The sequence below is a fragment of the Melospiza melodia genome, chromosome 22, assembly GCF_035770615.1.
Source record: "Melospiza melodia melodia isolate bMelMel2 chromosome 22, bMelMel2.pri, whole genome shotgun sequence".
Classification (NCBI taxonomy): Eukaryota; Metazoa; Chordata; class Aves; order Passeriformes; family Passerellidae; genus Melospiza; species Melospiza melodia.
In genome coordinates, this window is record NC_086215.1 from 9,392,570 (window position 1) to 9,408,571 (window position 16,002).

Here is a 16,002-nt window from a genome sequence, read left to right on the forward strand (position 1 = left end):
AATCCCTGTGGCCAAACCCATGGATGTACTGCAGGTGCAGTTTTCCTGTTGCAGAATTCCAGCATTCCCCAAGTGGCTGCTGTCCAAGCAGAGCTGGAGCTCACCCACATGCCAGAAACATCCTTTCCTAATTTCTGAAATCTCCCAGTGGAGGAAAACTTTTGTCCTTTTTCTGGGGGTTCCTCCTTCCCTCCTCCCCTGAACAAGGAGACAGCAGTTTCTCCTTGTCTTTTGGAAATGAGCAGATAAAACTTAACAGCAGGACATTTTTTTAAGCTGTTCATGGGGGAATTAGACACGCATTCCTCCCTTTGCCATGCTTTCAGGGCCTGATATTTCCCAGGAGGACGTTTTACACCCACAGCATGTTAGTAACAGTCTGTCTGGGGGAGCTGCCAGAAGCCAGTCAAAGGGATGGGGAAGCTTGATTGCATGTTTATGCAAATATAGATATATTCATGGAAGTACCCTGCTTGAGGAGTTAATCAGGGAGCTGAGGGTTTAGGTCCAGCTTCCATGGAGTTGGAGTGACCCTGGAAAAAGATTGCAGAGCTCAGCTCTGTTAGGAAGAGCTCCTTTCCCAGATCCACCTGTGCAGGAGGAGGTGAGCATGGAGCTCACCCATCCCCAGCAGGGCCAGCTGATCACATCCACATCCACACAATGCACTTGGGCTGATCTGATTTTTATCCATGCTCACCTGTAGTGACATTTTAGGGCTATTTTTTTTGCTGTGTTCGTCTGGGTAGCTGCTTGGTGTGTCTCTTGTATGATTTGCAGTGTTCTGCCTTTGTGGCACCTCTGGCACAGGCAGGACAGTGTCCCTGGGGAGTTGGGGTGCTGGGGGTAATCTCTCCTGCCAGGCTGCTCTGAGGCACCTGAGAGACATCACAGGGTTTATTCCTTCTCCAAAACCTGCTTCCTGGGCAGAGAAAATGTTTTCCTACTGCTTTCATTAACTGATGGCAAGGGACAAAATTAATGAATTGCAGCCCAGCTGCCAGGTTGTTGGCTTGATACAGCCAGGCCTGAGTTCCTCGCTCCTCACCCCATCCAGATCCCCATCTGTGCTTCTGCAGAGCCAGTCCCACCCCAGGATGATGACCTAGAGGGGCTGCTCCACACCAGCAGCTCAAGGAGCTGCTCTTACCTGGGCACCATGAGGGGCTTGATGCCAAAGCCCATTCTGTGCCCCTGACCAGCAACAGGGAATCAAGGCACAGCTTAATTCTGATCTGCTTTTGGCCAGAGATGTTCCTCCTCCTCCTCCTCCATGAAAAACAGAAAGTATTTCTTTAAAACCATGGCATTCCCAAGGGCCTGCAGATCTAATTCACCTGGGCCCCAAGGGAAACACTTTGTGGGAGAGGTGACCCCTTGAACTCCTGGTAGGGCACGTTTGCAGGAGCTGACCCCCAAGCAGGGTCAGAACTCCAAAGTGAGGTACTCTGTTGTACACTCCCTTCTGGATTTTAGGAGTTTTAAATCCCTCCTTGCTCTAAAACCAGACAGGGTCAGAACCCCAAAGTGAGGTACTCTGTTGTACCTCCCCTTCTGGATTTTAGAAGCTTTAAATCCCTCCTTGCTCTAAAACCAGACAGGGTCAGAACCCCAAAGTGAGGTACTCTGTTGTACCTCCCCTTCTGGATTTTAGAAGCTTTAAATCCCTCCTTGCTCTAAAACCAGACAGGGTCAGAACCCCAAAGTGAGATCCTCTGTTGCACCCCCCTTCTGAATTTTAGAAGCTTTAAATCCCTCCTTGCTCTAAAACCAGCCACTTAAACCAGCCCTGCCATCCCATCCCTGCGCTGTTCCACCCTCTAACTGACACACTGTCTTCTGCCCTCTGAATTTCTCAATTTCTGCTTCCCACCATAAGCAAGCATCATCAGACCAGCCTCTGAGTTTGCTGCCTCAGTGCCCGCGACAGAGCCACAGAACAACCCAGGTATTTGAAGGCAGCCAACCCCGCGTGTTTTTCCCTTCTCCTCCGCACAGCAGTGGGTGCAGCTCGGCAGGAGCAGCGTGGCACGTAGGCTCAGAGGAGTAGATTAGATTTGGGTTTGTCTCTGGGTTGCATGGAGCTGCTAGACATCTGCTTCCTTTGGCTGCTCGTGGTGTTTTCGTGGTCAAGGTGGAGCCGTGGTCGTGCTGTAGGATGTAGGATGCTTTCTGTGCCATGCAGGGGGGGACAGGGAGGAGATCATGGGCAAGGCACGGGGTCTGCAGGCAGGGGAAGCTGCCAAAGTGGGTAGAGGGAAGAGAAATCACAGGGTTACCCTTAGGAGGATGAATTAAGTGCAATTCTCCTTTGCCTTCTGCAGTTCTGTTATTTCAAAGCCTTCCTTGAAGCCTGTCAACTTCTTCCTTGCCATTTGTTACATTTTTTCCCCATGTTCAAAATCAGCAAAAAAAAAAAACACAAAAAAACCCCCAAGTTTTTCCTTTTTAATTTTTTTTTCCTGTTTCAATTTTCCTCCCTGTGGTTCATGGCAGTCTCAGCAGTGCCAGTTCACCTCTGGGAAAAACAGGACCAGCCTGAGCCCTTCTGAATTTTAGAAGCTTTAAAATCTGAGCATCTGGGTGGTCACAAAGAAATTGAGCATGGACAGCCTGGCTTTGGGGAGGTCCTGCAGGAAAGGGATCCCTGAAAAGGATTTTCCAGGCTGCTCCCCCACTCCTCCAGTGCTGTTTGCCCCAGTGGTTTTTGCTATGAAATGTGACTTCTTGGTTCAATTTATTCCACTTCCTCAGAAGGCCACCAAGAACAGCAATTTCCATCAGAGCTGCCCCTCGTTCCCCATTTTTATGAAGTGGGTCTGGGCAAAATGTGTCTCTCTCCCCCTCTCAAAATGTAAAACTGTCCATTATGGCCCAGAGCTACAAAGGGAAAGGTTCTCAGGATAATGAGCATTAATAATTTTCTTGGCTCTGTAAATGCGATTGAGTGGAGGTGTATGTGAATGACTAAAAAGCAAAATGCCTCCAGGGCTGTTTTTTATTGTGACTCTAATTAAACCCTTGCCAATTTGCACAGGGATTTTTTCATATTCTCTTTAACACCGTATTAATATCAATTGGTTTCCACTTTCCAGCTGAAAAGGACAATGTCTATCACCTTCTCTTAGAGCTTGTCATTAAAAAAAATAATCTTTTTTTTTTCTTTTTTATTCTGTATTGTTTATCATCCCCTTGATGAAGCTGGGAAATCACATTTCTCTCCTACTCGGGTTTGTCCTTTGAAACTTGGCAAGAATCATGAGATTTTTTTTTTTTTTCCTCCTCCTCCTTATGTTACCCAACTGGAGCTTGAAATTAATAATATGGCTTTTAAAATTTTTAGTCCCTGGTTTGTTTTCTAGCAAACCTGAAGATGGTTACCAATATTGAGAAGCAGGGGAGGGGGATGGAGCCAGTGGGGGTGAGGGTTTGCAGGGAAACCAAACAAGTGAGCTACACAATTTCTTGCTGCTTCAACTTCTCTGCGGCGGCTGGGAATTCTTTGATTTGTATTTCTGAGGGAGCAGCAGAGCCTGAAGGAGGGTGTGGAGGCTGGGATTGGAAAGCAGGGCTTGGTGGCTCCATCCCAGGTGTGTGTGTGTGCTGTTATTTCAGAGCAGAGGGCTGCAGGCTCAGGTGTGAACACAGAGCAGCTCAGCACACACGGCCCCTCACAGCTCATCCCCCATGGCACAGGGCTGGATTTGGGGCTCTGACTGCCTGTGGGAATGCTGCAGGGCTTTTGTGGGATCCCAGCTCCCCCAGTAACACCATTTTCCCTTTGGTCACTGCAAGACTACCCTGACTTGTCAGCAGCTGCCCCGCTGCAGGTGGGCTCTCCCCCAGCCAAGGCTGGCCCAGGAGCACCAGGTAGGAGCCACAGGGCTGAGCTGGGTCCTGCCAGCTATAACCAGCTCGGAGAATGCTGTAGTTTCTAGCTCTGCACCTGTGTTTTCCATGGCTCTCTCCTCCTCCTGCCCAGCAAGGAGCTTGGGGCTGGGCTGAGCCCCAGGGTTCAGTCTGTACACGAGAGAGGAGCAGGGTGAGTGGTGGAAGGGATTGTTCACAGCTTGCTGCTGGTGTGAACGGAGAGGATCATGGAAATGCTGTCATCTCCCGAGGCTGGAGCCTGTTTGTAGAGCAGAATCTCCCTGTGAGTGGATAGGCCTGTGCTGCTCAGATCCTTGTGATGCATTTCCTGGCTCAGGCTCCTCCGGGCTGCCTGAGGTGCTCTGGGTGGGAGCCCTGGGAGGTTTCTCTCTGGCTGAAGAGAGAAATTTGAGGCTGAGGCTGAAGCTGCTCCTCCTCAGGGTTCCCACCACACACACGCTCTGGTGCTCGGCTCCCCTTTCCCACCCCAGATTCCTGTAGCTCACTCAGCTGTAGCTTTAGCATCCCTCCTGTGCAGATCCCGGCATCCTGGGCCCGTGTGGGCTCACAGAGAGGCAGAGCTGCTTCTGCTGCAGTGACAAGGGATGGAGCCACACCGAGGGGCCAGCAGTGCTGACAGCCTTGGCAGTGCTCTGCTCTGCTCCTCTCTCTGTGCCTGGGCAGTGCCAGGACCACATGCCAACACTCAGCCCTCCAGCAGCTCCCACACCTTCCCCTTAGGAATATTTTTCCTGCCTCTCTTCACACTTATAGATGCTAAATTTGAGGAGACTTTGTCTCTCCTTCCTGCTTCAGCACATCCTCAACCAGATACAGCTCCAGTGACCCGGCCTAGACGCTGCCTAGAGTTCCCAGTGTCCCTTTGCCACCCTGCTAAGCAAACCAAGGGGGAACTGCTTTAAATCTGATGTTCTCTCTGATGACCCACCAAACACAGCAGCACTTGGAGAGAAGCTGAAGCCACCAGAGCCTCCCGAGAGCATGAGAGGTAAGGCCAGGTCCGTCCCCAAGTGGGACAGGGCAGGTTTCTCCCTCAGTGCCACAGGCAAGGACACCCAGCTGTCCTCAGCACAACCCCCATTGTACAATCTCCTACTCGGAGCGTCCAGCTCATCCAGCCCCAGGGAGGCCTTTTTGGGATGTTGGGGGCCAAGGAAAGCCATGGAGACCAGCAGGGCCCACAGCAGCTTCAGGGATGGTATTGGGGGCAGGCCTGGGTGCACCCTGACCGTGGCTGAACCCCTGGGGAACAGGGCCACCTCCTGCCACCACTGTCACTGTGAGGCTGTGACCGAGACAGGTGGCTGGAGCTGGCCACCCAGCACTTGCAAGGGCACAAACTCCACAAAAAATCCAACGGAACCAGATCCCACTTCCAAACACCCGGTGGGACTCGGTGCTGCTCAGCCTGGCCTCGAGAAAGCACAAAAAGGCTTGGTGGCCTTTACTCCCAGTGCTGGGGCATTCTGTGTGGGCAGCACAATGCCCAGGCAGCCCATTCCAGCCGGGACAGCCCTTTTCCCTGAGGGAACAGGGTAACAGCACAGTTCTCAGACCTGTTCTATCCTCCAGCGGCTCCGAAGAGCAAACCAGGGCGCACAGCACACTCTGCAGGCAAGAAGCACAAGAAAAAGACAGGTATGTGCTGCTGGGAAGGGCCAAGCTGGAGCAGCACCTGCTCTGCAGGACCCTCCAGCAACCCCTGCCAGATGCCACCTCCGTAGCACTCATCCTCTTCACAGATTTTTGGGTGCCAGCTGGCCTGACCCCCGTGGCCAGTAAAAAATGGTTTGTAAATTGTAGATCCTTATCCCAAACCACCCACCAAGCACCCATAAAGGGGGCACCTGTGAGTAGCTGCTCCCAGCTGTGCAGCAGTGTTGTGCACTGGGTTATCCATGCATTGAGTGTTTCATGCATCAGACTTTGAGGAGGGGAGGGGAAAAGGAGAAATGTGGCAGCTGCAGAAATGGATGCCAGTGCTGCCAGCACGGTGCTCTTGGCTTGGCACTGTTCTTGTGCCAGGGGAGGACACGGGGTGCTGCTAAGCTGTGGGAAAAAGCCTTTCTCTGATTTTTCTCAAGCATCCTCAAAGAGCTCAAAACTCATCCGGCTCAAACCAAACTCTGGCCCCGTGGCTCCCATTGAAACATACAAAGGTAAGCGGAGGGAGGGAGGAGCTCCAGGGCTCCCTGACCTCACTCAGGTGATGTGGTCCTGCAGAATCAGACATGGAGAAGGTGGGGAGGGTCTGTCTGAGCCGTGGGTAGCTGTTGGCTGTGTGTAGCAGTGCTTCCCTAGTCTGAAACAACACCTGGGAATTCCAGCAGGCAGCGTTTGAGCTGAAATTCTTTGGATATCAGTTGAGGAAGCAGAAGTTACTTCACAGAGATCACAAGAGACTCTCAGCTCCTCCTCAGGCAGCTGTGAACCGTGGGGAAACCTCTGCCCTGCCCCTTCTTCCCTGGCCATCATGTCATTGATCACATCTCCTCCTCCAGCTGCATGTGCATGCCAGCCCACACCCTTCCCTGCCATCCCTCTGCCATCCTGCAATGTTTAATGTTCTGCTTGGAACACAGCCCCAGCTCCAAAGGCTCTGAAAGCCGAGACCTGGCTGAGGCTGTTTCTGCTCACATTAACCCTTGCCCTTGCTGGCTGGGAACCTCCTGACCAGGCCAGCTGGGCCACAAGTCCTGTTCTCCTGAGTTGCACATCTCACTATATAAACTCAAATATCTATAAACTCAAATATCTACAAACTCCCAGTAAGATCCAGCACCCGGATCTGACACTGCAAGGCTGTCACCATCCCAAGTCATGGTAACAAAAAGCAAACACAAGAAGCACAAAATCCAATCCCCCTGAGTACAAATTCACCCACAGATTGTTTTCTAACATGTGCCCACAGCTGAGAGAGGTCAGCCTTGGGGATGGGAGCACTTGGCCAAGGGATGGTGGCATCTCCCACCCCACCAGCAGGCTTGGCAGGCCGTGCTGTGCCAGGCAAGCCCTGGTTCAAACCTCCACACACCTGCTGTGGAAGGATCCCACACAAGCCACACTGCCTTGCATAGGCTTATTTTAAACATTTAACCTGAGAGCCACACCCTTCAGAACAGAAAGGTACGACAGGAAGGGGCTGAGAAGGGATACAGAGGGGAAAAAGAGAGGCTGTGAGGTTTTCCCTGGATGCACAGCAGCTCCACCTCCACCAGAGCACCTCTGCCAGCCCATCCCATGGGCCAGTCCCCTCTGTTCCCAGTGGGGCAGAGCCTTTGCTAGGGCCCCTCACAGGTCCTGCAGCCTCCCCAGAGCCAACCCAGGTTCTGCTCATTAACAAGGCAGCTCTGTAATTAACACCTGGCTCCCCTCCACATGCAACTTCTGAAAGAAATCAAGCCCTGGGATTGCAAGGGGCTGATCACAGGGCCGTGCCCCTGCTCTGCTCTCTGGGTGATGATTTCAGCCCGATCCCCCCATGGTGGTGGAGAGCTGTGTGCCCTCCTCCTGCCCGGCACAGCCCAGCCCTGCTCTGGCAGTGCCCATGGCATTCCCTCAGGCAGCGAGGGATCCTCCACAGCGGCTCCCAGCACAAAGGAAGCCACCCCAGCCCCAGCTGTGCCCTGCTCTCCTCCCCAGACTGCGAGTGCTACGGCCACTCCAACCGCTGCAGCTACATCGACTTCCTGAACGTGGTGACCTGCGTGAGCTGCAAGCACAACACGCGGGGCCAGCACTGCCAGCACTGCCGCCTGGGCTTCTACCGCAACAGCTCCGCCGAGCTGGACGACGAGAATGTCTGCATAGGTGAGCAGGGAGAGCAGGGAGAATGTCTGCACAGGTGAGAGCTGGGAGTGTGAGTGTCTGCACAGGTGAGAGCAAAGAGCAGGGAACGTCTGCATAGGTGAGAGCAGGGAGTGTCTGCACAGGTGAGAACTCAGAGTGGGTGTGTCTGCACAGGTGAGAGCAGGGAGAGTGTCTGTGAGTGTCTGCATAGGTGAGAACAGGAAATGTCTGCATAGGTGAGAGCAGGGAATGTGTGTGTGTCTGCACAGGTGAGCAGGGAGAGCAGGGAGAATGTCTGCATAGCTGAGAGCAAAGAGCAGGGGACGTCTGCATGGGTGAGAGCAGGGAGAGTGTCTGCATAGGTGAGAACTCAGAGTGGGTGTGTCTGCATAGGTGAGAGCAGAGAGCAGGGAGAGTGTCTGCATGGGTGACAACTCAGAGAGCAGGGAGAGTGTCTGTGAGTGTCTGCATAGGTGAAAACAGGGAATGTCTGCATAGGTGAGAGCAGGGAATGTGTGTGTGTCTGCACAGGTGAGCAGAGAATGTCTGCATAGGTGGGAGCAGGGGATGTCTGCATAAGTGAGAACTGAGAGTGTGTGAGTGTCTGTGAGTGTCTGAATAGGTGAGCACAGACAATGTCTGCACAGGTGAGCAGGGAGAGTGTCTGTGAGTGTCTGCATAGGTGAGAACTGAGAGTCTGGGTAGGTGAGAGCAGGGGATGTCTGCACAGATGAGCAGAGAATGTCTGCATAGGTGAGAGCAGAGTGTCTGCACAGGTGGAAGCTGGGAGCGTGTGTGTCTGCACAGGTGAGCACAGGAAATGTCTGCATAGGTGAGCACAGAGTGTCTGTACAGGTAAGCACAGCCCCAGCTGGGTCCTCGCTCTGTGAATGGGCCTCATTCAGCCCCTCTCTGGAGGGTGTGGGGCCCACCTGCATGCTCAGCAAGGATGGCAGCTGGTACAGTCTCTGCAGCCTGCCAAGGTAGCTCTTCCCTGAAAACAATGCCTAAAAATTAGAATCATAGTTTGGGTTGAAAGAGATCCAGTTCCACCCCCTTGCATGGGCAGGGACACCTTCCACTAGCCGATGTTGCTCCATGCCCCATCCATCCTGGCCTTGGACTCATCCAGGGATCCAGGGCAGCCACAGCTTCTCTGGGCACCCTGTGCCTCACGGTAAAAAGCCTTTCTGACTGAATTCAGATGCCGGGCTCAGCTCCAAAGAGGGCTGGCCTTTGCACCTGTGGCTGTTTGTGCTGTCACTCTCAGGGCAACGTGTCCTCCCAGCCCCTTGATCCCTAAGCTCTCCTCCACAGCACATCTCCAGACCTCCCCAAAGCCCCCAGCCCCTCCCTCAGGGAGCTGCATGCACAGAAACCCAGGCAGGACAGGCTCTGACCCTCCTGTCTTTGGCCAGAATGTAACTGCAACCAGATCGGCTCCATGCACGACCGCTGCAACGAGACCGGCTACTGTGAGTGCAGGGAAGGCGCCACGGGGCCCAAGTGCGACGACTGCCTGCCCAACTACTACTGGAGACAGGGCTGCTTCCGTGAGTACCCCCCTGCAGGGCCAGCCAGCTCAGAGGGGCCTCCAAACAGCAGCAGCACCTCCAAACAGCAGCAGCACCTCCAGCACTGCTGGCTCGGGTGCCCCGTTGATGCTCGAGGTGCAGGGGGAGCAGGTTCCGGTCATTCCTCCCAAATCCAAAATTATTTTATGGCTTTGGCCATGGAAAAGCTATAGCTTTATAGCTATATAAAGTTATATAGATATATAGCTTTATAGCTTTATAGCTTTGCACCCCTCCACTGCATTCTGCTGGCCTTGGAGCTGCTCTAGTCTGGTATTTGCGGGGTTCACAGATGAACCCAGATGAAGGAAGGAAGGAAGGAAGAATCTGACTCCATGTTCTTAGAAGGCTAATTTATTATTTTATTATCCATACTATATTGAAGAATACTATATTAAAACTATACTAAAGGATACAGACAGAAGGCTTAAATCTGACTCCATGTTCTTAAAAGGCTAATTTATTATTTTATGATCTATATTATATTAAAGAATACTATACTAAAACTATACTAAAGAATACAGAAAGGATACAGACAGAAGTTTAAAAGATACTACTGAAAAACTCATGACTCTCCAGAGCCTCAACACAGCTGGCTGTAATTGGTCAAAAAGTAAAAACAATTCACATGAAACCAATGAAACAACCCCCTGTGGGTAAACAATGTCCAATCACATTCCAAAGCAGCGAAAAACAGGAGAAGCCAATCAGATAATTATTGTTTTCATTTTTTCTCTGAGGCTTCTCGGCTTCCCAGGAGAGAAATCCTGGGCAAGGGGATTTTTTCAGAAAATATGATGGTTGCACTCTAGTGCTGGGAGGGCTGGATAATTTAACCCTTAGGAGCTAAAACCTATATCCTGCAGCAGCCAAGGGGTTTAACCCTGTAGGGTAATGCCTGCACCTCTCACCCTGCAGCAGGATAATTTAACCCCTAGGAGCTAAAATCTAATTCCTAGAGCAGCCAAGGGGTTTAACCATGCACCTCTCACGCTGCAGCAGGATAATCTAACCCCTAGGAGCTAAAATCTGATTCCTGCAGCAGCCAAGGGGTTTAGCCGTGCATGGTAACCCCTGTCCCTGTCCCCCTGCAGCCAACGTGTGCGATGACGAGCTCCTGCTGTGCCAGAACGGCGGCACCTGCTACCAGAACCAGCGCTGCATCTGCCCCGTGGGCTTCAAGGGCGTGCTGTGCCAGCAGTCCCGCTGCGAGGCGGACAAGCAGGACTGTGACGGTGCCCGCGGTGCCCGCGGCAGCCCGGCCGCCCTGGCGCTGGCCGTGCTCGCCCTGCAGCTGCCAGGCTGGGTGGATCTCTGAGGCTGCTCGGCGAGCCCAGCCCGGGGGCCCGGCGACACCGAGGGGACGGGTGGCCGTCCCCAGCGCCTCCTCCTCCGCCTTCCTTCACGCTAGGACTTGCACAACGTCTTTGGGGCCACTTTCCAAGCAGAGAGGTACGCAGGGAGCCCGGTGCTGGGCGCTGCCCGGGGGCCGTGCCCGGTGGGGACACGGGACAGCAGCAGCGACATTCTGTGCGGGACACGGGGACAGCAGCAGCATTCTGTATGGGACACGGGGACAGCGATATTCTGTGTGGGACACGGCCCGTCTGCCCTCCTGGCACAGGGATCTGTCATGGTCCTGGCACAGGGATCTGTCCTGCCCCGCACAGGGATCTGTCCTGCTCCACACAGGGTGGCCCAGGAGAACAGTGCCGCGATCCGAGGGATGGTTTTTTAATTCTTACTTTCTTTACTTTGGTATAGGCCGGGGTGGTGTTTTCATTTTCCCTCCTCTCAGCGGCCTGGCTTGGGAGAGCCTGTGGTGACAAGAGCAGAGCCCCAGCGCGCAGGGGACAGGAGGGAGGGGAGAGGGGACTCCGGTCCATCCCTGCTGCAAATCCCACATCCCACCACGGGCCCGGCCTGGCCACGCACATACTGTTGCCTACGACTGTAGTTGCTGCATTGATTTTGTATTTTCATGGCTGGGTTTTGTTTTCTTGCACTGATGGAGAACACGGGGGCCGTGAGGCGTTCGGAGCGTGAGGGGTGCAGTGTCTTATCCACACATGTCCGTATGGTGTACGGGTCAAATTCTTCTTTGGGTAGAGACTTATTTTTGTTTGGATTAAATGTTATAACAGAACCACGACCTAAAGGGACATTTTATCATGAGCATTTGATTCTGGTGTATCCTCCTCCAGTAAAGCAACTATTAATGGCTGCTTGATCACCACGTTTTCCTTTTTGTGTGCACAGTTAATTACAGGTAAAGACTTATTTTTGGATTCATAATGTCCTCTTGTGTTTTCTGAGTCACTACCAAGGTGCACCACATGGTGAGGGAGAGAGAGGTTGCCTCATCACTGAGAGCTGTTAATTATTTCTCCTAATTACTTTGCTGAGCCTAGGTTAGACTACTAACTGCAGACAATGAGCAAAGCCTGAGTGATATATTAAGCACTGGTCTTGTGTGAAAAGGCCATTTCCAAATGAGCCTGCAGCAGGAAAAGGCTGGCTAGGGCAGGAATGCTTCTCCATGGGGACCCCAGCTGTCCCAACCCCAGTGCAGCCCCCTCCAGCTGGTGCCATCATGCACCTTTGCAGAAAATGCTGTATTCTAAAGCAACCACAGCCAGTATTTTTAAGCAGCAATATAGAGCTCACAGGGATTATATTAACTCATTAAGGCTCATCAACATGCTCCTGTCTGAGGAGGCATTTACAGCCAAGCACATAAAGGAAGGCAGGAGAAACCAGAGACAAGAAAAGAAGTAACTCAGTCAGCTCAATGGGAATGTCATAAGCACAGGAGCCCTTGTGTGGTCATATTTGGATATTTACCAAGCCAGGAGATGACTGAGTGCACGTTTAGAGGATGGGGGACACCCCCAACTCCAGCCTGTTCAATTCTAGGCTGGTTTCTTTGACAGGTGAGCTTTGGAAAAGGAGAGAAAACCCTGAGTGAAGGTGCAGGATGGATATTGTCGCTTCAAAGAGCAACACACGTTCTGAGCAGGGTTTAACATCCCAGAGGCAGGGCACAGGGCTTAGTTAATCCACTATAAAGTAAAAGAGGGTTCAACTCACCCTGATTTGCTCCTTGGGGCAGAGGGCTGGCCCCAGCATTGCCTCCCTGGCTTCAGCACAGTTGGTTGCTCTCTGTTGGACACTCACTCTTTGCTTTGTGCTTTCTGACTGCAGCAGACGTGAAATTTTTACAGCTCTCACAAGTAATAGCAAAGGCTGTAACAAGATCAAGATCTCTAATGGCACTTCTGGAGAGTGAAGCAACATTCTCCTTTGCCTGCACAACTGTTTTTCTCTAGAATATTAGATTAAGCAACAGAAAATTTACTACTTCATAAAGCCAAGCAAACTCTGCACCCAGCAGGTTCCCTGCAAACACACACTTTTATTGCAGGAACGTGCCAAGCAGCAGCACCAAACTCCTGTAGAAAATAACCTCAGAAGGGCACAGCAAAGCTCAGACCAGCCCAGGAATGAAGGCTGCTGAAAACTACACTTGACCTTTCCGGGTTTGGGGCTTTTTTCTTGGTGGGTTGGGTATTGGCTGTTTGGCTTTGGGGTTTTAGAGCCACACGTGCTGTAGAACTTGGAGTCACACAATGCGAGGCAGAAGAGAAAATCTCTCCCACAAAACTCACACTTAGTGCTCAAGAAAACAATTTAAAACTTCTGAGATCTTCAGCACTGAAGACCCATTAACTGCAGACATCTGTTAGCAGGGTGTCTGCACAAAGAGAACAGAGCATCATTGAAACAACACAGGGAAACCATCACTGCAAGTACCCACAGATCCCAAAGTTCATCTCCAAGGCAGAAGTTTTGTACATCAGTTATTGCTTCCAGATGGGAGAAGTTGTCCAATGAGCTTGATACTTGTGGAAAGGTTACCCAAAAGGTACTTCTCCTTCTGAGAAAAGCCACTTATGCTCTTTCAAGAGGTTCCATGTGCATCCTGTCACCAGCATTTGATTGGTTTGGAAAAGTTTTTAAATTACACTTCTGTCTGCAAAGAGTGACCTCTCCAAACAGCACAAGTAGAGTGTTTGATTTTTCTTGTTTACTTCAAATTCTACTCTGATTTTAACTATTCAGAGTTCTGAAAAATCTAAACAACCAAAAGCCCCAAGGCAACAAAAACCTTCCTGATGCACATTTGCTCACTTGCCAGGTAAAATATTAAAGCTACAGATCCTGAGAGCTGGAGACAGGAGGGGGCAAAAGAATTCCATTGCCAGTTCCCAGGTATGTTATTTGTTTTTTTTAAAGATGAGGCAGCAGACATCTCATCTGCAAGTGATTCGTGAGGAGCCCTGCAGAGGCTGGAGAGTGAGAGAACCAACAGTTTTTAATGGGAATAAAATGGTCTCACTGCCCTGTTCTGCTCTGTAATTTGCTTTCATGAGAAGCCTCAAATGTAAATAAAACAAAGTATAAAGGAAGAGCTGAATGTTCTTGCTCAGAAATGAGAGCAGAGCTGGGTTTTGGAGAGCTTTATATCCACATCTTCTCAGCCCTTCTGGCTGGGAGCTGGAGAGTTTGGCCACGATCACACAGAAAATGGCTAAAAAATTACATCCTGATTTGAGATGCACAGAAAAGCTTCAGACCCTCCTGAAGGATCCTTTGGCTTTTTGATTCTCAAGGTGTTCTAACAACTTTCACTGCAGGGTGAAACGTGTGAGGAAAGTCTAAACCCACCCATTTTCACCATGTAACTGCCAGCAACAATAGCAGGCTCCAAAAGCTCCATCCTGACCCCACTCTGTGTCACTGCAGGGGTTAAAATAGAGGGGAAACTGATGGGATTTCTCTGTAGCAAAGGGAATTCTTGCTTCATGGCACAGTGAAATCAGTGGCAATGCTGCTCAGCTGCACCAGGCTATAAAATCAGGTTTTCTGTGTTTTCCCAATACCAGATGTAACGTGCTCTCAGACCACTTTCATTTCTATCATGCTTTTCCTGGGAGTTGGTGGCAAATTAGCCAAGGGCTGAGCAGCAGACAGGTACATATGGCCAGGAGGTCTCATGGCAGTGATATTCAATGTACAAGGCTGCTTAGCTTACATTTATTTGCACTAAAGAATAAGGCACTGGGCTCCTCTCCAAGCAGCTTAAAAAGACAAGAAAGGAGACCCGTTGTGGCAAGAGACTGTATTATATCATTACCATTATAAATTCCATTTACAATCCAGCAGTCATTTCATCCATCATTAATTCATGCACAATGGAGAGAGCATCTTGCACTTTTAGGACCATGGCTCTGCTCATCCATGGGGCTGCTGTGAATGAACAGCCCAGCTCCAGTTTTGGGTGCTTTGCTCTCTGCCTTCTCACCACACTTCAGGGACTGCCAAAATGCAAAAGCCAGTCTGGGATTACTGGAGTTCCATGTTACTTTTCAGGTGTTGTCTGGGAATGTTGTTCAGCCCCAATTGATGCAATCACAAGTTCTGTGTTGCTCTGGGAGCCCAGGCTGCTCTGTGCTCGTCCCCATGAGTGCAGCAGGGTGAGGGCTATTCCCATTCCATGGATTAGCAGGAGGAGAAATGCCTTGCCAGGCTGCACCCCTGGCTCCCAGCTCCTGTGGCAGCCCTCATTAGACCCCTCTGCTAATTAGGAGACAGCACTGGGAATGTGAGTGGAGACTGGCAGGAGGGAGAGGCTGATGTCCCTCCTGTCCCCACAGAGCCTGGCACAGTCCAGTGGCACCTCCAGCTCTCAGCACCCCTTGTCACACCCAGCACGGAGCCAACACCTCCCTGCTGCACTCCCCAGAGCAGAGAATGAAGTGATAAACAAAACTGATAAACAAACAGAACTGCCCCACAGAGAGCCCAGAGCAGCACAGGGCACAGTGACCCCCAGCTAAGAACACAGACCTGACAGGCACCTGCCACGCTCTCACATCACCGCGATTAGGAACAACATGGAAAATAACTACAGCAAACTTTAAAGGAAAAAGGAATAACCAGTTATACCCCACCTTTGCTGCAAAGCCTGTTTTGTTTACAAAGAAGAAATTAAAAAAAACCTCCACACTCTGAAAACCCTGAACAAAACACGGTCCAGCTCTTGCAAGAGACTTTTTCCCTCCTTCCCAAGAACAGAGGGAGAATTTGCACATAGAATTCAGCTCCAGGCTTGGAAGCAGCATGGAAGCCTCTACAAAAACCTGGATACTGCTTCTTCCAAGCACAGCCTCCAATAAAGTGTTTTACATAAAGCTGTGTTGAGCACATTTCTTTACTGACTTTTCAAACTCTAATACTCAGTAACCACTGAAAAGCCTCCTCCAAGGGCCAGCAGCTCTGAGGAATTATAAATTACCACAGCAAGTCTCTACTCACAGCTTACACACTGAGTGCCTCTCACTACTCAGTGCTTTGTACCACACAGAGAATTTATGAAAATTGTGCCTGATCTGTTTGTTCCTCACTGCAGATTTGAGTCAGTGAGAAGTGTGCTTTGGATTGGATTTTGCTCAGTTTTCCAGGAATAAACAGGAGAAGCTAAAGCTACAAACCTACTCTGAGTGGTTTGTGAAGAGGGAAAAGTGTTTAAGTGCAATAACCCAAGCATGTTTTTATTGACAAATAAAGGATTAATGACACAGACTGACATGGCAGCAATAATCTACTGCTGAAGACTGACAATTTAAGTCAGATAAATCTAGTATTAAACCAGCAAAAAGGTCTGGGCCACTGAATACACCTCAGA

The 16,002-nt window shown here is 50.9% G+C and overlaps 1 protein-coding gene across 3 annotated transcripts in view; it reads left to right on the top strand.

The window, feature by feature from the left end:
* Positions 1-15,807, top strand: part of NTNG2 (netrin G2) — a 54,439-nt gene extending 38,632 nt beyond the window's left edge. For 2 of the 3 annotated variants that reach the window (XM_063174706.1, XM_063174707.1), the window contains exons 6-8: positions 7,534-7,701; positions 9,099-9,233; positions 10,349-15,807. In XM_063174706.1, the coding sequence (XP_063030776.1) occupies positions 7,534-7,701; positions 9,099-9,233; positions 10,349-10,572 (527 nt within the window). In that variant the 3' untranslated portion in view covers positions 10,573-15,807. Of the gene's footprint in view, positions 1-1,879; positions 1,949-3,795; positions 3,871-4,828; positions 4,880-5,463; positions 5,530-5,975; positions 6,051-7,533; positions 7,702-9,098; positions 9,234-10,348 lie in introns of all 3 variants that reach the window. The other variant, XM_063174708.1, reaches the window with a different exon arrangement.
* The last annotated feature ends 195 nt before the right edge of the window (positions 15,808-16,002 follow it).